Here is a 27,971-nt window from a genome sequence, read left to right as displayed (position 1 = left end):
AACCTTTCAAGATAGCCACGATGTTATTTAGAATGGAAAAATATCTTCTGATACTGTTGTCAGAAAATTGGGTGGCCTTAGCATTGTTGATGAAATTTTATTTTCAATATTAATTAGTTTCCACACGTGAAACCCATTGAAGTGACTTTCCATACTGACCCCCAAATACACTCAAGCATTTTCTCGAAAAGTTTGGTTAGTCAGAGACCACATTCAAAGCACACACAAAGCATCTGTCTCATATACACTCTCTCACATCAACAAGGTTGCATTATAAAAGTGAGAACACCTTTTTAACTGGTAAAACTGAAGATGGCAAGACCTATGAGGCCTTCAAATAGGACACTTTCAGTTATTTGTATGAACTGTTCTCAGCTCCCTAGCAAACAGCTTCAAAATTTTTGAGTAATCACATACAGTCTTTGAAAGAAGTGGCAATTACAGTACTGGTAAGACGGGCTGCTGCTTATTTGCACACACACATTTCTAAAAGGAAAGCACTGCAGTATAAACTTAATGTATCTGTGGAGTAAATTATTCTGAACTTTCAGACCAACTTTTGGCAAATTATCTTTAATTCCAATTCAACTTTGGTCACTAAGGAAGCAGATTTCTTATTTTGAAGAAAATTAAGAGTGGTAAACTTGGACACAGGGGATTGAAAGCTACTATACCCCGATTACAAAATTCTGGATATATATCACAATATAGCATTACAGGGTAGAAGGTAAAATTCTGAGATAAAAATCAGAGAGAGCTTATTAGAGGCCTGTTGGAAGGAATGTCTCTTCGATGTGCATTTGAGATGTTCAGGAGTGGAGCTTGCTGACAAAGCAGCAGACCAGGGAGATGCAGAATGCCATGCCAGCAGCACCTCATGCTGTCTGCCCCACCAAGAACATGGTGTCCAGATTCTTATATGATTTCTGAATTGCCTGTTGGGGTGAGACAAAGGCTCCAGGGCTGCTGGCATGTCAGCCACCATCCAACACCCCATGACAGGTCCCCACTGACCCCTAGGCTGGTCCAGGGTGATGACCTGGGTTGGGCTGGGCTGGATTGGTGGTGGTGAGGCCTATCTGCAGATGTCCCACCATGCAGGTGAGTGGCTCTTCCCACTGCGTAACTACTTAAAAAAGGGGCTTTGCCCTCATCTGGGGGAAAAGATTTGGCTGGACTGGGGTGCCTTACTGACGGAGGGGCTTCACACACATGAATCCCAAGAAGAGAGATGGCAGCCTTCTTCTGGCCTAGATTCAGGAAACCAGCTTCCCCCTGAGCTGGGCAGGGCTTGCAGCACACCACTTTACCTTTCCACATATCTAGGCAATGCTGCTCTTAGCTTGCTGGTTATAAGTCCCTTTGTGAGCCTCTTAAGGTGTTTTTAGAGTACATATCAGCTGTGTTTGCTGCTGGCTCATCATTTGCTAAAAGTGCATTGCCATTGCAATATGCATGGTGGTAGAGAAAATTCCAGTCACATCTCTGCTGCCTGCTGCAGGTCCACCTCAGGACATTATCACAAGATGAGGCAGAGTCACATCACACATGGCGTTTTAAAAACAGATGAGAACCCTGATTAGCTTAAGATGCAGGGGGAATAGTCAAAATATCACTATGTAAAAAAGAAATGGGAAAGCTCTGATTCCATTATAAATGAGGCCATGCATTTCACGTCTGGGGAAGTCTCCACTTGTGTTTAAGTAGTTTTTGTAACCTCAAAACCCCACTGCTATTTGGTCCTGAGGAACTATTAAACAATAGAAATTAGGGGTATTACTGAAGTCATGTGCAGAATACCCACTTCCCAGGTTTATACAGCAGCAGGAAACACAGCCTGTGTATCAGATGTCCCCCATTCAATGCCTTCTTGCTGTTTTCCCTTTAAGTTTGCAATGCAGTGTTCTCCTTCCCTGCAAACTGCAAGTACACAGAGTAGACAAAGCACACCAATACTATACCGGGCAAAAAAAAGGAGTAAAAGTTGAAAACTAACAGGCGCTGGCTGAGGTTGGGCCAAGACGGTGTGGTTTCCAGCTGAAGCCAAAATGGTGTCTGCTCTTACCTGGCCACCTGCAAAAATGATAGGTGCAGAGGCAGGTTTGGGACGGTAGGGGATGGTGGCACCTTTGGGTGGGGACTGCAGACAAAAACACAAAGCGATCAAAATGCAGAATGAAGCAGAGCTCAATAAAAATCATTCCTTACCTTGGCCACCCCGGACAAAAAGGGGTGCAGCTGACTCGGCCCAGCCCACCCTGCCCTCCATCCCAGGAGCCTCAAAGTTGGAGGCCAAAGTCTGGGCTTCAAGGGGATAAGCCAAGGACTGGCTGCCCAACTGAAAGAGGCAATGCTGGCACTCCTGGCTTCACTACCACTCTTATCAGAGGAAGCTTTATAAGCTTCATTAAGCATTTCAAGGCATTTCAGGAAATAATTTTGAAATTTGTTGATGTTTTAGAAGAATCTGGCCTACACTCCCACGTTGTTAGCACACATAGCACACAGCACGTCCTGTTTATCGATCTTTCCTTTTCTGCTTTCTTTTCTGCTACACATCAAGTTTTCCTGTTTTACCAACTCAGTTAAGTTAGCTGTTCAATGGCAAGCAACTGGCCTGGTCCTGCCTCCTGTCTGGCTGAGCAGAAAGGATGGAGAAAATTCCTCCCAGCTACAGCAGGAGCCTTGCTACAGCCTTTGAAATGCACAGAAAGGAAATTTATTCCCTACAGCCCAAGGCAAGGATACAAAGGGAAAATAACTGACAGAGGCTAACTTTCTCCCCATAAATAAAAGTGGAAGCAGGTGTCTGTAAAACAGGCTTCAAGCTACCTATGCAGCACCCAGCAGAATGGTGCCCTGATTTCAACGCAGTAACTACAACTAAGAAAGATAACAGCAATAGCACTTCCATTAATTAATACCATATAATTAGCTATTTAATTTAAATGAAAGTGTTTGTAGTATATTGTTAATTTGGCAACAAGTTAGAGTGTATCCATTTTCTGAGGTCTTTAAGTATTTGAAGAAGCGAACTGTAGTTAAGCCAGTGCTTTCTTTGTGAGTACTGCTCGCAATTTGCCTAATGCTAAAATTGTGTAATTCCTGTGTCAGAAGTGGTTACTTGAAAAGTGGAATATAGAACTGTCTCTCTGAATTTATAAAGTGTTTTTTCTCATATTCTTTGGCAAATAACTATTTATTCCATGCAGCTTGGATATGAGGCTACACACTGTATTCACAAAGCTGATAACTATTACCATCCATGTCTCATGAACTGAAATTACTTTTTGAATATTAACTTTGTGTTCTCTTTTACTTTTATAGAGAAATTCTTTCCTCACTGTAGTTCAACAAAAGCTGAAGTAAGAGTCACTTTTTCCCAGTAAAATTCTTTGGATTTTTTAAATTTTATGCCTTCATTTGCACAAGGCTGGATGTCACTGGGATGCAGTGCATGCTCCTGAACAGCTAATAGCCATAGTGCTGTCTCAAACACTGTTTCTCCTATCTTAAAGGAATTAAGAAACAGCAGGGCATCAGAGATCATAATGAGATAGCTTTTGACTACACTTATGTTAAAAAAAAAAAAGGAAAAAAATGTAAAACAAAACAAAAAAGCCCAGATTTTTTTCCAGCAGAAAATGTGACAAAAACAGAGATGTTTCACGTTACCAAAAATTAAGGTTACTAGGTCAAAATATTTCATTTTGATAAGCTGACTTTTTTTTTTCGAACTTCTATTCAACTTAATTGTTTGCTCGAAAGCATAGACATCTTCAACACAGGATCAAAACACCCAGATTTGTGTATAACTTAATTTTGCATCACTTAACCTAAGAGCTAAAAAACTGCTGTCAAAATGAAACATTCTGGCCTTACGCAATAATCTGACCCTAAAGAAGCAAAGAGTCCTAGTAAGTCTAAATCATGTTAGCCAGAATTGTTTCCACTTAAAACAAGTCCTATATGTTTTTTGCCCTGTCCTGCATCAGAATGAAACACTCTTCTCTAAAGACAGGCTGCGGGTCTGTGGTGGACCATGTTTTGCTGTTTGATGGTGTCATGACAGCCCTGGTCTTGGGTTGCTGAAGCCTTCTCTGAGAGGCTCTCAAATACCAGGCAGGTGTCTGAGGCTCTGGAAGAGTCCCCCTGAAATCCCTGACCTGGGGAGGATGGGCAGCGCCTCTCGGGAGCACCCAGGGCACTTGAAAATCAGCGATGTGTTTGAGCATCTCCCGTCTGAGAGGTGATAATCCAAGCAATCGCTTACCTCCAGCATGACCACGCATATTTGCTTCACACACTGGATGATGGCATCGGGAGTGCCCGATATAGTCACTGCACGCTCTGTCGAGTTTGGCAGCATGTCCCCCGCGACTTGCACCTGGGCTCCTGTGGACTTGAGCAGAGGCAAACCAAACAGAGCGTCACTGTCGGGAAGGCAACGGCACCCCGCCAACGCCAGCCATTCACTGCTGAGGACCGATGTGACGGAGGGGAGGCACCTTTAAACTTTGTCTTTTCTTGCTAAATGCATAGTAGAGAGTGTGTGTAAACACACACCCGGACACAGTAATTGGGATTCTGGCAGAGCACAGGTCTGCCTGTTCAAGCCAATTTGCAAAGAAACCCATCATAGGAAGATTCAATAGCTGTTAAAGAAGCAAACTATGATCTGCATTTGAGGACGAATCTTTTAACCCTCCCAAAGACAGAAAACTGCAGTGCTGACTAAAAGAGAAAAAAGTGAAATAAAGTACTTTCCAAGAACAACGACAACAACAAATTTAGGAAAAATTGATTATAACAGAAGATCTGCAAACAAGCTGAAGATATCTGGCTCCTTAATCTACTGATGGCTGACTTGTTTCTTTGGATGAAATTTGGAGCTGCTTTATACTTCAGAATATCTTGGGATGGTCATGAGCACTTCTAAATTACATTTAGTGTTGATTAAATATATGCACATCAGCAGCTTTTAGCTCATTAACGAACCCAAGGGGGTAATGAGCCAGTATTTTTACTTAACTTTGATCGTAGCACTAATGCATATTACTAAAAAAATAAAGAAAGGAGAGAAAGACATGAGACCAAAGCAATCCCTGGCATTGTTTCACAAAAAAAAATAATCCTGGAAGACTTTTTAAATCAATAGAGAAAAACAACAACATGCATTTCATATTGAGTTAGCACTTCCACATATTACAAACAAAATATTATCCTGACTTATTGAAATGCAATATATGGAGCTTTTAAAAATTATTGTTTAGTAATCATTGAGTTTGTGTCAGTCAGCAAGGAGTTAATTTATTTTCCTGATGGTCAGACACAATGCATGCTATTCCTCTTTCAAGAGGCTGATTAAATTACTGATTGCATCTTCTGTTCACTAGTGCTGTCTAAAGCCAGAATATCAATCCCTTATTCTATAACAGGCTTTGGAATTTCATCATAATTCGATCAATCTGCCATGCTTTTCTATTCTTTTTTATAACCTTGCCTTGCAAATTCAGGCAACCTCATTGTTGTTGTACAGCAGCCCTGCGTGTTGTTCCAAGGTACCTGGCTGAGCACAAAAGAGCATCCCTCATGCAATTGCTGCTCAGTGTGTTGTGTGATGATGACATTAGATCACATCTCGAGATGGATGCTCCTTTTTTTTTTTTTTTTTTTAATGTTTGATATCAGTTACTGTTTAACATGCTGTTCTGGGTATCTCTACACCAAGCACAAAATACTCTGCCAAACACTGCAGTCATTTATGTATTTGCTTCCAATGCTAGTTTTGTTCATTCTTTTACTTTGGCCATATGTCAGCCACAAAAACACGAGTAATGCCTTGTCCATTACCCTTATGCCTAAGCAAACGTACAGTGTGAATTCACGCTACATTAGCCTTATCCAAAGACCTCTTTGGCCACACAATATCCTTTTACTTCCTTGTACTGGAGTAGTAGCTAATTGCTTCAGAAATTGTACTCACCAGAGTAATCACTTTATTCATTTAATGTACACAGACCTGATTTCAAATTTAAAGACCTGTGTTCTAAGAGCACTGACTCAGTGTTCTGGGTGAGATTTCCAGTACTTAAAATAAAAGCCAAAGAAGTGACAGCTGTAAAACCTGCAGCTAAGCACTCACCAGACCACACCTGGTACTACTGTAACACAAGTAAGAAATCAGCCAGAGCCCTGCTGCCTGGCAGTTCTCCTGGACATCCAACAGACCTGGAAGACTGAGGAAAATCATGTCCTGTGGCTGAGGTCCTCCCAGCTGAATGCTCCTGTAGCAGCTTTGCCTTCTGCAGTGGCAAGGCTTCAGCAAGGCTTCCCCTGTTGCCTGCCATGGTGAAAGCAGGAGCCGCTCTGCAGTTTTGGGGCCCAGACGCCAGCTGCTGCACGTGCTGGAGCCAAGCAGCTGTGCAGGGCCTGAGCCAGAAATGTCCCCTGGGCGAAGTAAGCAGAACACCTTCCTTCTACCCAGGAAACGTGTTTCAACACTCTGGTATTGCATCCCACCTATTACAAAGCTCTTTTTGTGATTAAAAAGAAAAAGAGAGACGGTTTCCCATGAGAATATTTGCACAGAAATAATGTTTTCTCCCCCTCAGTGTCACCAAGTGACTCCATCGCCCACTTCCCAAAAGCAGGTTTGAAAATAAGTACTACGGAGAGGCATAGCTTCCTCTTTGATGAAAAAAAGTAACAAAATCCCAAGGAAAAAAAATCTGATTCATAATTTCCTTTTATTTACAGGTCTCAGTAAACAAAAGACCCCATCAAATGGCAGAGCTCCAAATTATTCTTGTGAGTTTAGAGCAGACACTGTATGCATGTTTCCATGAACTCACTTTACAAAGCAAGAGGCACATGGAGAAACAACACATTGTTTGCTTGGCAGCAAAAACCCTGCAGCAGCCTTTGGCTGCTCTGCCAGCTGATGGAAGCAGCGTGCATGCAAGGAGAGAAAAGCCCCTTCCAGCAGAGGCCAAATTCTCAATGGTGAAGATATGCCTTCAGAACGAACTTTGTTGAAAAAGTCCCAGGGCAATCAAATTTGAATCCAAATAAAAGAATCTGGAAGAATTTGGAAATCAATGGAATAAGACACCAGACTGTCCTCTATGGTCACCTCTCCTTCCCTGACTACCATAAAGCCCATTTTGGAGCAAATTTTAGATGCAGGAATTTGATCAAAGCATTTTCCACCCCTTTACAACATTTGATCAAATTTTCTGATAGAAAAATGCCCATTAACTTTTTCACGTCTGAAATGAAACAGAAGCACAGTGAAACCTACTGTCTTGAATCTACATTTTAGATAAAAAAGGAAGTTTCACTTTGGTAAAGCCTGTCAAAAGCCTTTGTTTTGACATAGTCAAATAAAAAAAAAAAAAAAAGATCAGCACTTTATCTTGCTATTCAACACTTTATCCTATATTGTTATTATTGGGATGAATACTAATGTAGAAGGAGTACTCTCATTTTCTCCAGAGATAAAAAAAAAAAAAAAACATTTTCTGAAATGTCTTATTCGGATTTTCTTTACATAAATGTAGCATGTATCTACTTTTCTTGTTTGACTGGTTAAACACATCGGCTCCTCACCTTGGCATGTGCTATGTTGTTGTAGCTATGGAAGGAACAGTTAAAACTGACACTGTATGATCATTTTTGCATTTTCTGATTAGAGAAAAAAGTGGCTGCTAGCACAGTGTGTTGAATGAATACCTTTAGGTAAAGTCTCAATTAAAAAAAGTCAATGTGGGCTTAGCATAGATGAGGTCAGGTCACCCATGGAAGAGGTTTATTAGGGAGAAAAAGGAAATTAGTATGAAAATATACATTTTTTAGAGTAGATCAAGCATTTGATCTCCTGACATGGACTCTCCAGCACTACCTGGGCCTTTCCCTGTCTGCAAAGGTTGGAACTGGTTTGGAAATGGCTGCAATGCTCCCTCGGCACCCTCTGTGCATTGCTGGCCAGGGGCTGAGCCCACAAGGATGATTGACGGGCCTTTTGTGCTGCTAGGGTGTTGCTTTGCTAAACTGTGTTTGGTTCTTTTTTCAGTTGTTTATTTTCCCCTTCCAAGCTGTGTTTGAGCTGCTTTAGGACTGCCGCAATGAACACATTATAAGCCTGTATTTTTATTTCACATACTGTCTTTAGCTTCAAGGAAGGTAGTGGGGCACAGTGGGTTTGGACACCCGCTTCCCCAGAACAGCGTCTTCTAAGGCTTTTCACTCAGTACGTGCTTGAAAGTCAAAAAGATAAGGCCCTAACTGCCCTTGGTGTCACCTCTCTTTCAGTGTCTACTATAAAAATTTCATAGCAAAATGCTGGTCACATAATTTTGGTCAAAGAATTTTCCATCGGCAAATCACAGTGGAAGGACACCGAGCTAGCTCGTGTCCCCGACAGACACCCCGAGACTTACCTCCCTGATTTCTTTGATTTTGGAGCCTCCTTTTCCTATAAGGGATCCGCACTGACTTGCTGGGACGACAAGCCGCAGTGTTACAGGTGGTTTGCTTGTCACTGTGCTGTTTGTCATTGAAGCATTTATGTCCTGTAATAGCAATGTCAATATGAATTAGCTGAGGATTTGTCATTCCTCTTAAGTATTAAAGGGCTCAGAGCAAATGCCTGAGCTGTTCTTGAAGACCTGGGGAGGGTGCAAATAATCACGGCTCATCTCTGCTGCAGGTAAAGCCACCAGCTCTGCAGATGATACAAGCACAAACTGCAAAAGAAGCTTGTGGCAGAGGAGGAAGGCTTTTGCTCTCTGGTGTTGCAGGTCCAAGCTGTGGGACCAGAGAACAGTGTTTGTGACAAGGCTGGTAGGAGGAGGTGGCATCTGCCATTAGACTAGCTTGAAGCAGATTGAAAAAAACAAGCAAGTTTTTGAGTTCATAAGCCCCCAAATCCTGATTTTATCTCATTTTCCACCATCTCAAGTAGAACATTTCTACTATATTATATGTCTTTACATTTCATGCATCTTCTTGTCAGATTTGACACAAAGGAGAAAGGTTATAAAGGGGATGACAAAGAATCTGAATAATCTGAAGCAAATAAAATCAGGCTATTTTGATAAATATTTTGCTGTGCACAGGTTTAATTTCTGTTTTTGTAGCAGACCTGTATATTTGTCACCCTGCATAATTTTTAAAATATTTTTCTTCACAGCATTGTAACCAGAGCACAAAGAATAGCAGTTACTGTATCCAGGTATTTTAACCTGTGTTCATGTATCTTTTTTTCCAGTGAGACTACACCGAACATTTTCAAGAGCATTTTAATATACTACTTGTCACAAGGTATGCACTGTTTTAAATATATTTCGCTTGTTCAAAATTTTCTAGCCAAGACAAAACAATCTTTCTAATATACTCATCACAAAGGAAAAGTTAAGGCTAATCTTTCCACTGAATGATGGTATGCTGTTTAAAGCACTTAGGACCAAAAAAGAAGCAATAATCCACAAGCTGCATAGCACCTGTCCAACAGCTCACGGGAATCTTGGTGTGGTTTGCTGAATGTTGTCAGTGAGCTGAAAAGACTCTCTCATTTTGTAAGTGAGGGCACATGGCACAGCTACTGCACTGTTCACAGAAAAGATTAGGATAAGAACGATAGAAAAGATGCATTTTATATTCATTTAACTCATTTAAGATGCAACAAGATTTACAGCAGACAGAACTAATGTGATACCTTATATCCTTATTTATCAAGACTACCACTTTTACAAAAAAAAAAGTTCCTATACTGTGTGATCAACTCCTACTGTGTGAAGACCCCAACTTAAAAAAGAAAATATTTTAAACAAGTCTGCGCACCTTGTTGACATGGTGCAGGAGCTCAGCTCCATAACACCAGCACCATTCCCTGCAGCACCTCTGCATTTGTGGAGGTAGCATTCTGCTGTCTAAGAACTGGCTCAGTATGACCTTGCTTTGCTTGAAAGAGATGAAAAAATCTTGAACACAATGAGGCATGGCTGCATGCCATAAGACAGCAATCTGATCGTTTCTCTGCCAGCCAGTAACTCACATTTCATTTAGTGCCAGTGTCAGTGAGAGATTGCAATCCAAAATAAAGCAAGAAGGATAGCAAAATTTTGCAGCACCCATGTATCTGAAATAAAGTGCAAGTCGTGCCAATTTTTCAGCTGGAAGATACCATCTCACTAGATCATGTTCATGCCAGGTGGTGGCACACAATCATCCAGATGTAGGCAAATAACCCACTTCAAAGCCACCCAGCACGACTCCGATAATGTCTCCCACGTCCATATCATAATTGGCCTGGCCTTGAAGCATTCACTGCACTTACTGCCTTCAAAAGCACTTCACAAACATAGTTCATTGAAGGTCGCTGTGATCTTTATTTTCTCCTCATCATTTGAAAGGAGCTAAGCCTAAACATGGAGTCTCAGTGACAAGCTCATAAAAGCATCACTCCAGCTTGAAAACACAACAAAAGATGAAAGAACAAAAATAACCTCTCCAGAACTGCAGGTTCCCAAGGGAGGGTTGGCTCAAAAAATTCTCACAGAACAGTTTTCTTTCAAGCTGGAAGACCCCTGCTTCTTTAACCTCTAACTTTCTGGGGCACTCCATCCATCTGGAAGACACTGGAGTTGGACCTTGCATGGCTTTTTGCCTGCTTTCCTCATCCGCTCCTCAGCCAGGAGGAGCTAACTGGGAGCTTGTGAGTGCTGGGAGAGATGTGTCCCAGTGCTGGAGCTTCACAGCAGTACTACATTCTGGTGTCCCCAGCTCTGGGGCAGGTAACATTACCCAGAGTCACAGTGCCTGAGGCTCCCCCCAAGGCAAGCAAACCTGGCAGCTCAGTGTTGTAACCAACCACCAGGAAAGAAAAAAAAAAGTTTCATAATTCTTCTTTACTCATTTCTATATCATAGAATACTATAATAGTTTGGGTTGGAAGGGACCGTAAAGATCATCCAGTTCCAACCCCCCTGCCATGGGCAGGGACACCTCCCACCAGACCAGGTTGCCCAAAGCCCCATCCAGCCTGGCCTTGAGCATCCTCCAGGGATGGGGCATCCACAGCTTCTCTGGGCAGCCTGTGCCAGTGCCTCACCACCCTCTGAGTGAAGAATTTCTTCCTTACATCTAATGTAAATCCTACCCTTTTCTAATTTAAAACTGTTACCCCTTGTCCTGTCTCTATATTCCCTGGTAAAATCTCTCCCCATCTTTCTTGTAGGCCCCCCTTTACGTTAAACCTGCCAGTTTTCACAGTCAGCAAAACAAGTCCGTGAGGTGACTCCTCACCTGGTAATGATCATCAGGATTTGCTACGCCTCAGGCATAACAGCAACTTGATGTTTTATCACCTTCCCTTTCTCCCCTTCTTCTCCCTAGAGCTAAGCAAATTATTCATAAACATTCACAAATGAGCATCAACCCTTTTCTAATTTATTTGGAGGAGGTCTGACCACCCAGCTCTGCCTGCTAGTTATTCCAGCACTTAGCTACCATATATGGCTTGCAGTGGCTTATACAGATTTATACCCCAAACCAGAGCTGCCCCACTCACCAATGAACTTAACAGCTGCATTTCTTGGTTCTTAGTCTCCAATCTGGAAATCACTGCTCTACAATGTCTCCTCTTGCAACTCCAGTGGTCTGTTTGGGTTAGTGTCATTTTAAAACAATTCTCTTTTTCCTCTGCAGTGAACACCTTAATGGTTTATGTGATCACCTACTTAGCCCCTAAATTCATCAGGTTGCTAGAAAAACAACTTTTATCTGGGGAGGTTGACAAAGCAGAGTGATAAATGGCTGCAGAGAAACAACACAGAGAACACTCCTCCGTATCTTTATTTTTTTTTTTCTTCTCTAGCCACAATTTTGAGATTTTTGATAACATCAGAAAAGTGTTATGGAGCTCCCATCTCTTCCTAGACCTGCTTATCCCCACCTTTATATCCATGGGGTTGAAATTAAGGGTTCAAGGACTTCATGCTGAAAGTAGAAAAATCAAACCAAACCAAACCCAACCCAGACGTGCTTCTTGCTGCATCAGAAGAGATATACAGAGCTTTGTGATGACAGCTAACATGAAGAGCAGAAATGCTCTAATTTATAAATTGTTCTGGCTGTGTTGATAGGCTGAGGCTGTGGACACTGGAAAAAGGATACTGTGCAGACTGCACATACCTAGCTGGTAACCACCCTGATGGGTTTCAGTTGCACTGATAAGGAAGAGCTTCGTATTTAGACCAAGCTGCTACAAGAGCTGTCCTCCAACCATAAAAGGGCTGAAGAATAATTTGTGTGTAAAAAGGAATATTCAGATTTCTTAGCATAACGGAAAGAATATTTTATAGCAAGAAAGACAAACTGCAGTGGGATTTTCTACTTTTCAAATGGCTAAAGAAATCTCCAAGAAAAAAGGTATGCATGAGAAATAATAGTTGGTAGCTAGCTCATTTGTAATTTCTGAAGCAGTATTTCATTTTGACTCCAAAGTACTACAGTTACCTCATTGTACTGACAAGAATAATTATAGGAAACCTAACTGATTATATGAGACATTTTTCTTTACCACTGTTCTTTTAAATACACTGGAAGCCAATTATGTTGAAACTAAATACAGATACTTCAGAATATATACGATGCATGAAATCTACAGTAAGCGCCAATACCTTTTTGCTAAAATCAATGGTGTGAGTCCAGATTACCCTCTAATATCTATGAGGGCAAATATGCATAAATTCACATTTCTTTGCCTATTGCTAGCTACAGCATATTCAAAAATACCGTAGTGTTTTTTGGGGGTGGGCAGGATGGGGATCTGATGCTGTGCAGTGTTCAATGTTTTTATGAGAAATGCAGCGTTATTTCTATTGGGTTCTCATTTTGATGGGAACTGGCAGGGATTAGGTCTGTTAAAGAGTCCCGCAGCATTTTGCAGGACAAGGTCCTAAACAGAACATGTTCTTCCTGCAGAGAGGCTGCTCTCTCTGGATTTCAGTGGGTTGGTATGGTGCTGTACACGGAACAGTCGCTTAAGCTAGAAAGAACAGGGACTGGTATGAGATGGGCAAGGAGATAAAGCTGTGAAGGAGATGAAAACAGGTGGTTTTGAAATTGGACTGTAGATAATTACTTGTGCAGTTCTGCAAGAATCAACCTCAAAACCAGTATTATCTCATTAAAAGCCGGTAAGGAAAAGAAATAGCATTCTTATTGAATGCACCATGCCACAAAACCAAGGTATTTATCAACACACTGAAAGATTGCAATACTGCACAGGAAGATCTGAATAACCATGAAGGACTGGGGGAATATAAATGGTATTAACATTTCCAGTATAAAAAGTAAGAGCTCTTTGTCTAGGCTCTAACGAGATCATCTGACGAGACCTAAGAGGTTCCCGCTGCAAACACTTGAGGAGGAGCTGGGTACACCTGCCAGCCACAGCATGGTTATGTGCAAAATGTTACACTAGTAGGAGGTGAGGCATTTCGAGCAATGATAGGGCTGTGTTAGCATAACAGCCAGGACAGAGGACTGCTAGTGTCATTAAATAAGCCCCTGTGGAACTTCATTTGCAACCTGTCTGCAACTAACACATGCATTTAGCTTCAACTGGAAAAAGGCAGAAAGGGTCTACTTGAATGGTGAGGGGGGTGGAGAATGCATTGAATGAAAGACTGAGTCTCACTCATTTATTCTAGCAAAAGTGAAGGTGTGAGGGAATAAAACCATTTTATAAAAATGTGTCTAAGAGGAATCCTCAGGGTTGGAAAGGCCAGATTTATCAGCCAGTGCTGGAACAAAGCTATAAAAGCTACTGGTGAATAAATTTTGGTGAGGAGTGGGAAGAAGGTGTTCAAATATCAGAGAACTGAGGTTGTGGATCCAATATCAGACACTAGAAACAAAAATCTAACCAGTTTTTGATTATGCCATGAAGGAGATTGCAAAACATACTGCTTACGCTAGCAGAAAACTGCAGGGTGGTGAGGCACTGGCACAGGTTGCCCAGAGAAGCTGCGGATGCCCCATCCCTGGAAGTGTTCAAGGCCAGGTTGGATGGGGCTTTGGGCAACCCCAAAATCTGGTGGGAGGTGCCCCTGCCCTATGGCAGGGGGGTTGGAACTGGATGGTCTTTAAGGCCCCTTCCTACCAAACCATTCTATGGTTCTGTGATTTCATGATCCAATGACCCACAAACTCTCTTCTAATCCTGTTACTCTAAATATGTATAAATAAATAAACAAAGCCACACACTGACATTTCCCATCAGTGCTAGTGCCTCCCAGAGGTATGGGGAAGTGAGGAGAACAACTTCACTAACACAAAGAAAAATGTGCTCTTAAGAAAGGGATTCAAATCCCACTAATTTAGTCATCAGGGGAGAGAGACAGCCCTTTTTCCTGTTGCAGTTGCTTTAAACCATGTCTCCATAGGCAATTTCTTTAGGAGAAGGTGAATTGCCTTCTGCAGTAGCCTCTGTTTGTCCACAGAGGACAGGAGAGACACCTGCATGACTGATTTTCAAAAGAAGAGGGAGTCAAGTCCTCTCCTAAGGGACCAGGTTCATGGTCGGTAGTCTGCTGCCTTTTCTTTGAAGTTTCCCATTAAAGTGGTGACCATATCTAATTGCAGTTGGTCCACAAAACACGAGGAGATCTGAGCACTTCAGGTACATATCTGCACTGAGTGGCAATTCTACAGTAAATTGAGCACTCACTTGCCTCACTTACTATTACTGCCTTTGTTTCAATTTATTTTAAAAAGCCAATCTTTAAATATGGTAATTAGTAATTACACAGGTTTATAAAATATGTTTTTCTAGTTGAATGAATTATATATTCATTTCAACATATATAAAATTTACATCAATATCAAATGGAATCATATAAATACAGAGCTAAAAGTTGGGCAATTATTCTTTTCAAATCGAACCCACAATGGGACCAGAAATTTTCCAAGACGTTTTTCTTACCATTAGTGCACATTACTAGAAGCAATTGCTTTTCCCTGAAGCCTCCAAAAAGCAAAAGAAATGATCAAACAGCTTGTAAATTGACCCATTATTTTTCTTCAGTGTTACTGCCAAAAGCATTTATAAAAATACAACCACTTTCATTGCTATTAAATAGAACATTAAACAAATCATATTTAACATTAAAGCAAACATGAGAAAATTCAAACAGTGTTTGTATTTCAACCCGAAGAGAGAAAAATGTATTTTATTTGCTTACCTCTTCAAATTTTAGTGCAATCATAGAAAAAGCTTTAAAAATTGCATCTGTTGGGCCTGTTATTGTCACAATTCTTTCTGGACAGGAACCTTCTGAAATATTGATTCGAGCTCCACTCTGTCAAAAAGAACAAATACTTTTCAAATTTATACTTCCCAGGGAGCAAAGAAAGCAGGATTAGGGGATAGCGTTTGGGAAGAAACATCTTGAGGCATCTAATTCACTCCCCTATGATTGCAGCCCCAACATCATATAATTTCAGCATAAACTGATCGCACTCCAAAAATTCATCTAACTGCGGGAAGCCAGGTTCTGTCTTGGTAAACACTTATCCAGCTTTCATCACAGTATGCAAATAGCACCTCTGTAGCTCAAAGTTACAAATAATTACATTATCTTTTCCTTTCCATCTCGCAGGGTTAACCTTAAAGAGGACTGGATCTGCAGAATTCCAGGCAAGCTTGTTTCCTTCAGGGAGCATCAGTTTCTTAGAGGTTTGGACCCAAATACAGTGTTTGATGTGTCTATCTGGGGCATTGCTTTGGAATATGGGGAAGGTTCCTTATAACTGTATGTCATACGAATTCAGTCAATTAATATACAGAAAACAATCCTTTTAAGAAATATTGGTAGGATACTCAACATTTATGGTGTTATTTTCTTAAAGTAAGGAGGCTGTTGGAAGAAATTAGAGAACTGTGTCTTGGAGACAAATGAACATGACTCTCAGGCATACCTATTCCCCTTTATGTCACTGTGGCAGTGCAGCAAAAAACCCTAAATCAGGTATAAATATGTTTAAAAGGATCTTAGCACAGATAATAATCGAATCCAGTTCAGGTAAGATCAACCCTATGCTTCCTCTGAGGTTTCAGTCATGGAAATATGTTACTGCAGCCTAAGAAGCCAATAGAGCCTCAGCTGATCCACAGGCACTGATCTTCTCGAGGATGCTGGCCTCTAGCAAATATGAGATAATCTAAGTTAATTTGGACCTTTGCCTTCAAAGTTACCACAAATCAGTTGATACGCTGTGTGTCTGAGCCTTTACTCATGTGTATACTGCTGCTGAACAGAAAGAGAGCTTATTTCCCCACATGACAGCAACCAAACACAACAAGAAAAACAAAAAACAAAACAAAACAAAAAAAACCACCAGAAACTACTAATAGAAAAATCTTGCTGTCACAGACTCTGCTGGCAGATATACTTAAAGTTCAGAGATAAGAAAGGGCAGCAGTCACTTTTTCTGACAGCTGAACCTAAGTGGGAATTGCTCTAATCAAACATCAGTGTTCAATCACGAAGGAGATCGAGCCCAGGGCTGGTTCAAACTGGCAGCAGCGTTTGGTTGTGGGGATCACTGTCGGTTCCTGTGGATGCTGCTCTGCAGTGGGCCTGAGAGGAGCCTGGCCAGGCAATTAAAAGGTGATGTGGCAATCTCCAAAATTTGTGTAGAAAGTTAATGACTGCAGGGCACAGATTGGTGGGCTTTGTGCTTTTCTTCAGATTCATTTTTTTCAGTGATATTTCTCTGATGACAGAACAAGGTAACGTTGCATTTTGTTCCACAAAGATGGATTGCAACTTACCACATCTGTCAGGAGAGTTAAAATAAAATTATGTTTCGTTTTTTAACAAGTATTGAAGAAGTTAGTCATTTAAAAGAAGGACTGAGTTATTGTTACTTGAAGACATAGATGATTAGTCCTGTGTTGGTAGTAAAGAGGCATATAATTCCTTTTTTAAAAATGAACAAAGAAACTATACCTCTTGCGACTACGTGTAAGTGACAACTTTTCAGGAATGGAAGATGAATATTTGACATATACCTTGAAAAACTAACCAGGAACTATAACTCTTCACTAAGATGTTTGACCCAGAAGTCGGGAGCACTTTTTCTAATGATAGCTTCCCCTTTGTGAGAACAATTTATATCTAAAGATATCTGTCTGTGATCATAATTATTAATTAAACTACAATGCATTTAATCAACTCTCAACTGTAACTGCCAATATACTGTTACCTAGTACACTGGAAACTTTTTTTTTCTTAAGTCCTATCAATTGTACTTATATATGAAAACATGGATGAAATCTCTTATCAAAAAAGGAGCTTTGTATTCAGTCAGCCTGAAAATGAACTCCCTGTTGTGTATATTTGAAGATGTATCTCAGTATTTTTATTCACTGCAAGCATATGGAGATTTTCCTGCCAGAGACCTTCTAACAGTGTACAAAACAACATAGCAGCTGACATAATAAAGTACAGCAGAGAACCCAGAACCAAATCAATTTTTCTTGAGGCATTCTGTGTACACTTTGCACTCCTGAAGTTTCAAACAGTAGGATTTTTCTTTTGCCTTATGCTTTTAGCCAATGATTCAAAGAAGGGAAGTTACAGCAACCTGCAGGTTACATGTGCTGACTCACAAGACAAGTGTGGGTCCATAACCTTTGCCTTGGAGCTAGGTATAATCCTCCAAAGACACTGCACCTTGCTTTGAGGTAGGGAAAGAAGCCTCCAAACACCTGGGGAGACCGAAGTTTATGCAGTGCCCTGTGTTAGTTAGCCTCTTCGTGTTTACAATCTTTTCAAAGGATGTGAATGGCTGGTGTGCAGGTCTACCTGTCCACAGCCTACTGACAGCTGCAAAACAATGAAAAGTTGTCTATGCCAAGACAAGACAGAGGGATGCTTTGGCTTCAGCTCTGATGAAGGTCGTGTCTACCCCCAGACCTTCCACAGCATCAGTCCAAAGCGTGGTTTCAGATTTTGGAAGCTCTCTACCAGGAGGCCATGCTGCATGCAGGAGCAATGCCGGTGTGGTAAGGGAAATAGCAGTGAAATATCATGGTTTGGATGCACCAAATCACGCTGCCCAAGCTGCTCCTGAGATAATGTATATGGCTACAGGAATGCAAGCCTGCAGACTGCTGCGGTGATAAAGATGCTACATTAACAGCGGTGCTTAATTTAGGCCAGCACATTTTATTTATACAAGAGTTGGTGTAACGGAGCGATGATGTGAAATGGGCTGCCCGCTTGATGGCAGTGTCGTTCTGTACACGCCGAGTTGTTCCCTGATCTGGAAAGAAAACAAGACATCAAGGCTGGTCTTACCTCCTCCCTCATCTTCTTAACTGTCTCACCTTTCTGTTATAGAAACGGAAAAAAAAAAAGTTAGCCTGGGCCGATGAAGTGAACAGATATACAATATTTTGACGTGACAATAAAGAGAGAAAGTAATTTCCTGACCTTTCCAATAATGCTCCCAACCTCCTGAAACAGAAAAGAAGACAGCATAAGTGAATGATACGATTTGCTACTGGAGAGCATTTGCTAAGCTGCTGAGCTATTTTACTATCACTTACTTCAGACCTGCAACGCCTAGCCCCGTTTCCATTGTTTCCGTACACAGATGTGCCATGTTAGACACAAAGGGGCAGACTGAAAATGCGGCTTTACAGTGTACTGATTGTGCAAGAAAAATGCCTTTAACAAGAGCTGATCTTGCAGTTACAGATCAATTCTGCTACTATAAACACAGATAAACCCCTACATTAGGGAATGAAAAGTTCAGAAATAATAGGACTACATAACCTGCTAGGGAAATTGGGATATAATGCAAACATCAAAATAATTGCTGATCTCTCTGAGGGCAGGCATTTACCCTCTTTTCATCATTCAACAGCTACAGCTGAATTTCCGTGCCATGAAGTGTTATTGCATGAACACCTAGTGGCCTGTCTTAATCTCCCCATTAAGCATGTAGAGAACAATGATTGCTAATCAGTTTTTAGGGATTTGGGAATTGCTACTGGACTCCCACAATCTTCCATTAAGGGACAAAATACCGACAAATGTCACCATGAGCATACAACAGGGGAATGATTTGGCAGTTCCAGCAACATCCCAGGGGTTAAAAATCTGGTGCATAAAAGCAACAGGTAACAAAAGAGAAGCTAATAACTCTAAAATTAATAGTCTGGGCATGTTACACAAGTCACGCAGGTGTGACATCAGACTGGGAATCATCTGATGGAGGAGAGAGCAGCTATGGGAAAACAAACTCCTCTCCTATACTCAGTGTGAAATCTACCTCCATGCTTTAAGACTGTCTCATGTGGTTCTCGTAGACATATCCCCCCACCTCTCACCTCCATCTATACACTGAGATCTGACTTACCCTGAAACACTGCTACAAGAGTAAGATTTAAGAAATTATCCTCTGTCGTTCTGAATGGACTCATGTTAAAGTGGTACTAACTTCACCCTGCAGTACCAGACTGACAGCACTGCCCTTGGGAGAGAGCTATTTCTCACCACTGGGTTATTTATAAGCTCATATTGTGAAGCTGTTTGTGCTTGTGCCTCCTCACAAGACATAAACACCTCTCAGTGAGAAGACCCATTTCAGGGAACAACTTTGGCACGTGGTTCCTTGGAGCTCTCGGCAGGTCTGCAGCTAACACCAACCTGGGGCTACCACCCATCAGTGCAGCAAGTCTGCTACTCGGAGTCACCTAGACAGGCTGAGGAAACGGGCTAAGAGAAACCTCAAGGAGTACGACAAAGTCAAATGCAAAGTCCTGTGCCTGGGTTGGAACAAGCCCATGCAGCAGGACAGGCTGGGCAGCAACTTGCTGCAAAGCAGCTTTGCAGAAAAAGTCCTGAGGGTCCCAATGCACAGCTCCAGCACGGGTCAGCAGTGTGTCCTTGCAGCAAAGACGGCCAACCAAACGCTGGGCTGCATTAGTAGGAGTGTAGCCAGCAGGCCGAGGTGAGTTCTTCCAGCCTTCTCCTTGGGCTTGTGAGACCTTGTCCCGTGTCTGAGACCACCTTGTCAGCATTTTGGGCAGGTTTTCTAGCAAGGTGCAGCATTCTTATTAGCAACAACACAGATTTGGGACACCCATTCCACAAGGCTTTAAGATCTGACTACTTTTCCAGGCTATCACTCTAACACTGCCAACCTGTCTGTAACTACTGAATGGGATTAAAAGGTACTGGGCTAAGAGGGGACACAGATACACATAACTCTCAATGATGGGAAGCTGTCATGTCTAGCAGTTCCCAATGGCCTGCTCAGTGCATTCAGTGAATTTACCCTGAATATTTTTTCCATTCCTCTCAATCCCAGGTTTCAGAAATAATTTCTTGTGTAAAACAGATTCCCAGGAGGTAGAAGGACTTTTTACTGTCGCTGAGCATATTGTATTTTGATTGCTATTGGGGAACAATTGTATTTCAGTCTGTTTCATGTTTTATTTTATTTTACATCCGAAGTTTCATTAGAAGCTATAAGCCTGGTCTTGAACCTACAAGGCTCTGCTGGTACACACTCCTCATGAAATTTAGCCTAATCCATTTGATCACACTGGGTCTTAATGTCAGCTGCAGTTCTTTCAAAAATGTATGAATGGACCATGGCTAATAAGTACAAATATATCTTCCTTGGAAATTGGAAAAGATACTTTAGCTTTGGAAACAGTAATGCAATATACCGTTTACAGCCCTAGTAAAAAAAGATGGTGTATTTCAAACATAGAAATCAGAAATCTTTAAACAAGCAAAGTGCTCCATAAAACATCAGGATTCTCAAGATGCTTACTTCACTGACGCCTGTGGAAGTTTTGGTATTGATTTCAGTGGAAACAGGAATTCTACCTGAGCAAATATCACCTTGTTTGCTGCTAAGGAGTACACACTACCAAAGAAGTGAATGAATGCACAGCGTGAATCCCACTGAAAAAAAGTATTTCAACACGACTTGTGACCAGCTCCTTGGATCATGCTAGAAGATGTCACTGTAACTCTACAGAGTACCTCAAACCTTCTCCTCATCAAAGGGAGAATTTAAAGCTCATGCTGCAGTTAGGCAGTTCCAAAGCATCGTGGCAAACACCACCTCCTCTCTGCACTGCAGCTCCCTGTGAGGTGGATTCTGCTAGGAAATGCGAGGAAAGGGAAGGGGAAGAGGGAAGCATTAACTTTACATACATATTCCTAAATTTTCCAAAATTTTGGATCCATATGAATTACTGCAAAGAAAATAAATTCTGGAACCATTCTAAACTGGTTGCTTTAGCCTTTTGGGGGCTTTTTCTCTTTTTAGGAAAGCTTCTGTAAGTAGCGGAGACGACGGATCGCCTTTTAATTAGGAGAACCCTTCTTCTGACACAGACAAAATCAGAAAATTCTTTACGCCTCATTCTCCAAATTACTTATCCTACTTCATCAAACCTTTAATTATTCTTTATACAGTCCAGTATTTGATTCATACAGATACTTATACCACCCTAAATTATGTTTAGTGCTTTATAAGATATCTAACACCATTTTTATGATACTCGATCTTTGTCAATATTTCTATCCAAGGTTATTTTTAGATCTTGATACCCAGAAAACGTTTCTAAATCTGCCAGGTGCTCAAACTGTGCTTTAGTTTACTGCTTAGACTGAAGGGATGGGATGTCTGTCACCTGCATCAGTTCATTAAAATCTAGGAGTCCAGTGTAATCCAGGCACGCAGGCTCCTCTGCAGTCAACAGCGAGAGATAATGAAGGGTTTTGTTCCCAAAACAGGAGGGAAGAACTGGGGGTTTCATCAAGGGTTTCATCTTTCTACATCTGCCGTGGAAGAAGCCTAGACTTACAAGAACATACCTAAAGTTTGGTGAGAGGAATCCACATTTGATATCAAATTCAGCCTCAGCAAAAGTCAGACAGGAGCGTGATTGAGCTGTCTTTGAAAATACTAGTATACTAGGATATACTAATAACTGCTTAACTATTTGCTATCTTCCAGTGCTCAGGAATACAAAGTGAAGGTAAGTGTTTACGATCAATTTTGGATTGATTTATTGACTAACCATCCACATATAAACATAGTGGGAAAATAAGTGATATGATTGGAATTACTAGATCTTCTACAGTCACATTTTAACAGCAGACAGAAAAGCAGTCCACAAATAAAAATGTTATCAAAGGGGGGAACTGAAGCTCAGAGAGAGAAAGACAGGTCCAAGGTAACCTGGCAACTCTGCTGCCAGAGCTGAAAGAAGTACCCAGCAAACCACAATCCTTGGCCTCAACATACAAACACCTGCCTGTCAGAAGCAGATATGCCACAGCAGCTGTGCCGGGTGAATAGGATGCCTCTGAAAAGCTGCAACTGTATGTGTGCCCACATCCACTGATACACGTGAACACATGCATATATTTACATATTTGTGTGTGAAGACAATACATGCATGCAGGCACTAAATAGATGGGTATCAACTTTCCTTCAAGAAATGACAGCCATTTGGGTTGCCTATCTTGAGACTCATTGAAGTGGCCTGAGTTTTAGACAGTGCAGAGTGCCCAGCCCAGGTAACAGCTTTCAAAGGGCATTTCTTCAGGTGACAGCACCTGAAGCAGGACAGTCTCCTGCCTGGACTCCAACTTCGCATCCTGTCACTTTGGAAAAACACAGGAAAATGTGACATAGACATGCTAATTTCAGACAGCTTTAAAATAGCTCATTAGCCTTGGGGGCTAAGTTGAGTTATGACTATGATTCTACGTCATTTCTAACAAAATACATAAATCCACATAAATCTATGTAATTTCTAATAAAATACAAATGGTGAATCTCACCAACAAGACTGTGCTCAGTATCAGCAAAGCATATTGCTAGCCAACCGTCCAATTCATTGCAGATAACTCGAGGAAAAGCAACGGCAAAAACACGGGATGCTTTCTGTCATGCTGAAATGCAATGTATAATATTATTTGCACTCCTAATTGACATGAATGGGGTGACTTTTACCCTTAACGAACGCCTGGGGAGAGGTGGGCCCACCACACAGCAGAAAGCTGCTTCTGCAGTATTTGCTTCATCTGTGCTAACCTGAGGCCAGCAGAACAAAAGGTGGCAGCAGAGAAGTCTCTGTGAGCCCAGGCTTTTGCAGGGCTCTTGATGGTGCGAACGATTAAACAAAGATATAAAACAAGCTGTAGGAGAAAGCTATTTGCTAATCAACTATCTGGTGTACCTTCTGAACAGCAAGAAAAACAAATAAGTCACGTTAAGAAAACAGGAGGCTTAACAAATGGTGACAAACCTTGGTATAAAGATAAACCTTTGATCTGCAAACATCATGTGTGAAATTCCATCATTTTTCTAAGTGTAAAGCTAGTCTAATAACTACTGTGGCTTAGGAAATCAAAACTAATCAGCTAGTTATTCCAAGACCATATAAAAGCACAGATCTTGCTCTAAGCAAGCAGCTTCTACTACCAGCATTATGGGGTAAGTGGAACACTAACCCCACAGGAACCCTGAGATGCAGCCACGTCTTTAGGAAATAATGCAAGAATATATGCTTTTACCCCAAAGCATCTGTCAAAGCACAGGCCACATCCTAAATCTTGTAATTCATCCAGGCGATGCTTCAATCGCATGTCTGTCTGCTTTCTGTGAGCAAGGATAAGGTAGGGCCAATAGGCCCGGGCTCTATAAACGAAAAAGCCTGTTAGGAAAGCATTGAAGAAATACAGCCTTCTGCCATGGGAACACACATCTGTCACAACAAAAAGAGGGATCCTGGCAACAGCAAACAACATCTGTGCTGACAAAATGCTGTAGACCAGCACCAACTGACTTTCCCCCATCCACGAAGAGGAATAACATCACAACCCAACTCTTTCTCTCCACCTTGCTCTGAGGATACAGTTGTAAAAACTTGTATAAGCATGTGGAGATCCAGCAGGGAAGACCCCAGGAACATGTTCCATGAAGATACTCTGAGCAATATGTTTGTATGGAGAATATAGGACATGAGCATTTTTTTTAAAGACTGAAAAAAAAGCCTTAGTCAGATTTGGGAAACATGATATAACATGTCTACCTCGAGGATCAAACAGTTGCCTTGGATATACTGAATCTTATTTGTGTTTTGGGATTATGTGGGATTAACCTCACTGACACAGGAGATTTCATGTTCCTAGGTGATGCTTTAGCAGTCACTGTCTGATGTTAACTGCCCTAATTTAGTAAGGCACTACAGTCCAAGTCCTTACTGAGACAGATCTCACGCTAACAAATGTGGTAATGTTTGAGGGAACCTTCAAATTACAGTCTTTCTGATGGAAATGTTGGTATTATGATCCTTCCACAGGTCCATCTATCTTTTTTTCTTTTCTCCAGCTGTACCAATAAGCATTTCTCATTTGCTTTTTGATAGCAGATAGGTAATCGATTTGCATTCAACTTCACACTAACCTCCCATCCTCTCTCCCCCTCCTTCCCTTCCTCCCCCCACCTCAACAAAAGAAAAAAGAAAAAGAAAAAGAAAAAGAAAAAGAAAAAGAAAAAAAGAGAAAGAGAAAGAGGAAGAGGAAGAGGAAGAGGAAGAGGAAGAGGAAGAGGAAGAGGAAGACAAACAAATCAAACCCCAGTTCTGTCCCTTTACTGGCCATGCTGAAACACCAGTGCTGAATAGCATGTGTACCTTTTGCAATCTCATCCTGTTATGGCTCTGGACTGGACACCATTTGACAGAAACAGGAAGATTCAGCATTGAACGTTGGTTCTGGGAACACTTAGTGCCCAGAGGCTGTGGGAAAATGCCACTGTCCTTTCCACTGAAAGTGGGAATAGTGGAAATAGTGAGAAACTCAGCTTTTCCTACAACCACTCAGAGAGGAGGTCCATCTTGTGTTGTGTATTTGCACACTGAGTTTTGTTCCATGACTAGAGCTCTTGGGTACTACAGTGATACCAATGAACAAAACAAGAAGTATTATAGCAATAAGCCTGACAGTCAATCCCCATAATACCCTGACGGTGTTTGTGGAAACTAGGAAGAACAGAGCAAACGCTGGCTTGGCTAGCATTTTATAGCTTGGATTAAATTACTGGAAAGATGATTCTTAAAGCTGCTTTGTTTTATGCTGTATTTTAATAAGCAAAAACTAAAAGAAAAAAATGGGGAAAACGAATAATTTCTGTGCTTGCTTTATCAAGGGTCAATTAAGCAGGTATGCAAAAGTGGCCACTAAAAGAAATCCCTGATGGTAAGTCTGTAAGTCTGTATTGCCTATACAAACGAAAGTGGCAACATTCTCCATGATATCATTCTGTCTATATTTGAGCTATTTAGTGTGAGTAAACATCTTGATGAGTCTGGATTTTCTTTCTTTTTCTTGTAAAAATCTCTCTTTATATATAATCATAAATTAATCGCCAATGTGTCCAAAAGTTACCACCTGAAGCTACATGCAAGTCCACTGCAATCAATCCTTCCAGTTCCACTAAGCACCCAGTGGTCCTGCTGAAACCATGGGGTGGTAGAGTTGCTCAATGCATCTAAAATGAAGCTGCAAGCACTGAAAGTTTAGTACTTAAAAATCAAGGCACTCCTAGGGTTTTGTCCTTCCCTGAATATTTGACTGCAGATTCGTCTTTCCAATTCATGACTAGTGAAACTGTGAGAAACCTCTCATTGAGTAAACGCTATCAGGGAAGGAAAAGCTCCATGTAGCCAGCATATCTCTTCTGTATCAATGCAGATTATACATTCTACATAGCACATGGGCTGCTTGTCCCCAGACATGTTTAAAATCCACTTAGGAGACTTCCCAAACCCCATTAAAAATTGCAATACCAGAAGTTTGTATTTGAATTCCCTTATTATGATTTGCTTCAAAACTATATTTATTCCATTATTTCCAGACACAAGCACTTGTACCATTCAAATTAATGTCACTCCATTACTCGTATTTATTCTCTCCGAGTATTTTTGAGAATGTCTGAAGAAAGCTAGACACGCTCTCCTCTGCCTCCTAAAACTGTTATTTTTCTGCAAATTCCCCCTCCAGTCTTCAGCATCACTCACACACACACACGGCACCTGCTGCTGAGCACAGAACCAGAGGAGTGATCTTGCCAGAAGAGCAGTAAGGTAATTACCCTATCTTTGCCCCACAACGTGCCAATGCTGTACACCCAAAACTGCACACACTCGTGCTGCAATAGCTTTCCTTTCCAGCCGAGCATGTCCTGAATGTGCTGCTCTGTAACACCATCACATCTGATGCCTTTCAACCCTTATGCTTTCCAGATTTCCCCCTCTCACTGAACGTGTATCTTCTAAGCTACCTTCTCTACTAAATTGCCTCACCTCTCCAATTTACACATCTCATTATTTGGCAAGAGTCCTACTTCCCTCCAGTCTTCTCTCCCCTCCTTCATCTTACCTATAAAGTAATTCCTTATTCTTCCTAAGACATCGGACTTTATTAATAAACTTTGTTTTCTATTTCTGAACTCCTCCTTTCTCTAAAATCTTCCTCAGACTCAACACGTTCTAGCTTGGCTTCTTGTACACTCCACTATACCCACTGTAGTTTCATAGCCGCACACCTTTGTGCAGTGCCTTTAGAAATGATGTATTTTTTTCTTTTGCAGGTTTGTACTCAAGGGAGGAAGCAGAGACTTGTACTACCACTATGAGACAGAAACCAAAGTGGGTTCATGACCCTGCTGCCCTTTCCTTGCTGTCAGATTTTAATATTTTCTTATATTCCCCCTCAAGTATCCAATATTTATATTTCCATTAAGCTGCTTTCCTGAAATTTAACGCTTGTTTCCCACCACTGCGTCTTTAACACCACCATCTAAAATTAACCTTTAATAGGGAGTCTCTAGGGTCTTAATCAGCTTGTCAGCACTGGCTGTATACAAATCCAAACCAGGCAAAAATAATGTAATCATCATCCAGCATCATCAAAGTAGGTGCTTCTGGGTTATTTCATTCTGGGCATACGTTGACCAAAACAAGAACAAGACTGCTGCAAATTTCAAGCATGAAGGTACGTTGGCAGGGACCTGTGGACAAGGCTGTAATTTTCCATAATCTTCCAGCCTCATTACTGGTGACAGTAAGAAAGAAAATCAACCAGCCACAAGTCACACACACACAGATCTGCAAAAGGTGACCAAGAAACATTGAGCTCCCAAAAACAAAACAGAAAGAAAAAGTGAAACTTTTCTTTTGGAGCTTGAGCTCTGCTTTTCCTTACAGAGGGCTCTGATAGCTGGGAACTGTTTGCCCACAAATGCACACATACTCAACTTGTGAACCATAATGCCCTTCAGAAATATTGACCTGATCCAGGTAAGTGGTGCCATTTTTACTACTGCTGGAAGCAGAAATCTTGCAGTCACTACAATATTCTAATCCTGCCCAGAAATTCTAATTTTAAAGCCAACAAAGGTGATAAAACATCTATACCCACTCAAAGGCTCAGCCCTGCACAGTGATTTTACTTATTTTAGTTCAAGAAACAGAAGGAATTAGTTGCAAAATGCAGAAATAGCACAATGTAAACAGCCCCAGCCCATATTCACCGTTCTTCCCTACCAAAATGCATGAAGCAGTTTTATCTCTTAATTCTCATTAATAAGAGATGAAAATGCATCTCTGCATTATTTAATATACTCTACATATCCAACTCTTGCACATACTTCAAAAGACTCCTCAGTTCCTGCCCTCTCTGGAGCAGCATTCAGGTAACACAATCAAAAACTGAGCAACAGGGTGCTGCAGCGCCGGTGGAATCTTTATCCATTTTTATCTAACTTGTCCTTAAAAGCCTCCATCGATAGATGTTGCGGCATGTCCAGACAGTCTGCTCCCCTTCTCACACATCTAAATAAAAAGTTCTTCC

General features: G+C 41.3%; 1 protein-coding gene across 28 annotated transcripts in view; it reads right to left on the bottom strand.

Moving 5' to 3' along the window:
- LOC118249967 (poly(rC)-binding protein 3-like) overlaps positions 1-27,971 on the bottom strand; it is a 514,794-nt gene that overhangs the window by 32,120 nt on the left and 454,703 nt on the right. For 25 of the 28 annotated variants that reach the window (XM_050708836.1, XM_035550507.2, XM_035550506.2 and 22 more), the window contains 6 exons: positions 18,510-18,533; positions 18,375-18,407; positions 15,252-15,368; positions 8,442-8,573; positions 4,274-4,402; positions 1,997-2,140 (listed from right to left, as the gene is read on the bottom strand). In XM_050708836.1, the coding sequence (XP_050564793.1) occupies positions 1,997-2,140; positions 4,274-4,402; positions 8,442-8,573; positions 15,252-15,368; positions 18,375-18,407; positions 18,510-18,533 (579 nt within the window). The remainder of the gene's footprint in view (positions 1-1,996; positions 2,141-4,273; positions 4,403-8,441; positions 8,574-15,251; positions 15,369-18,374; positions 18,408-18,509; positions 18,534-27,971) is intronic. The other 3 variants (XM_050708844.1, XM_050708845.1, XM_035550527.2) reach the window with 1 other exon arrangement.

This window comes from Cygnus atratus, chromosome 2 (genome assembly GCF_013377495.2).
Source record: "Cygnus atratus isolate AKBS03 ecotype Queensland, Australia chromosome 2, CAtr_DNAZoo_HiC_assembly, whole genome shotgun sequence".
NCBI lineage: Eukaryota > Metazoa > Chordata > Aves > Anseriformes > Anatidae > Cygnus > Cygnus atratus.
The sequence above is the reverse complement of the archived record's forward strand: the minus strand, read 5'-3'. Positions and strand labels throughout refer to the sequence as shown.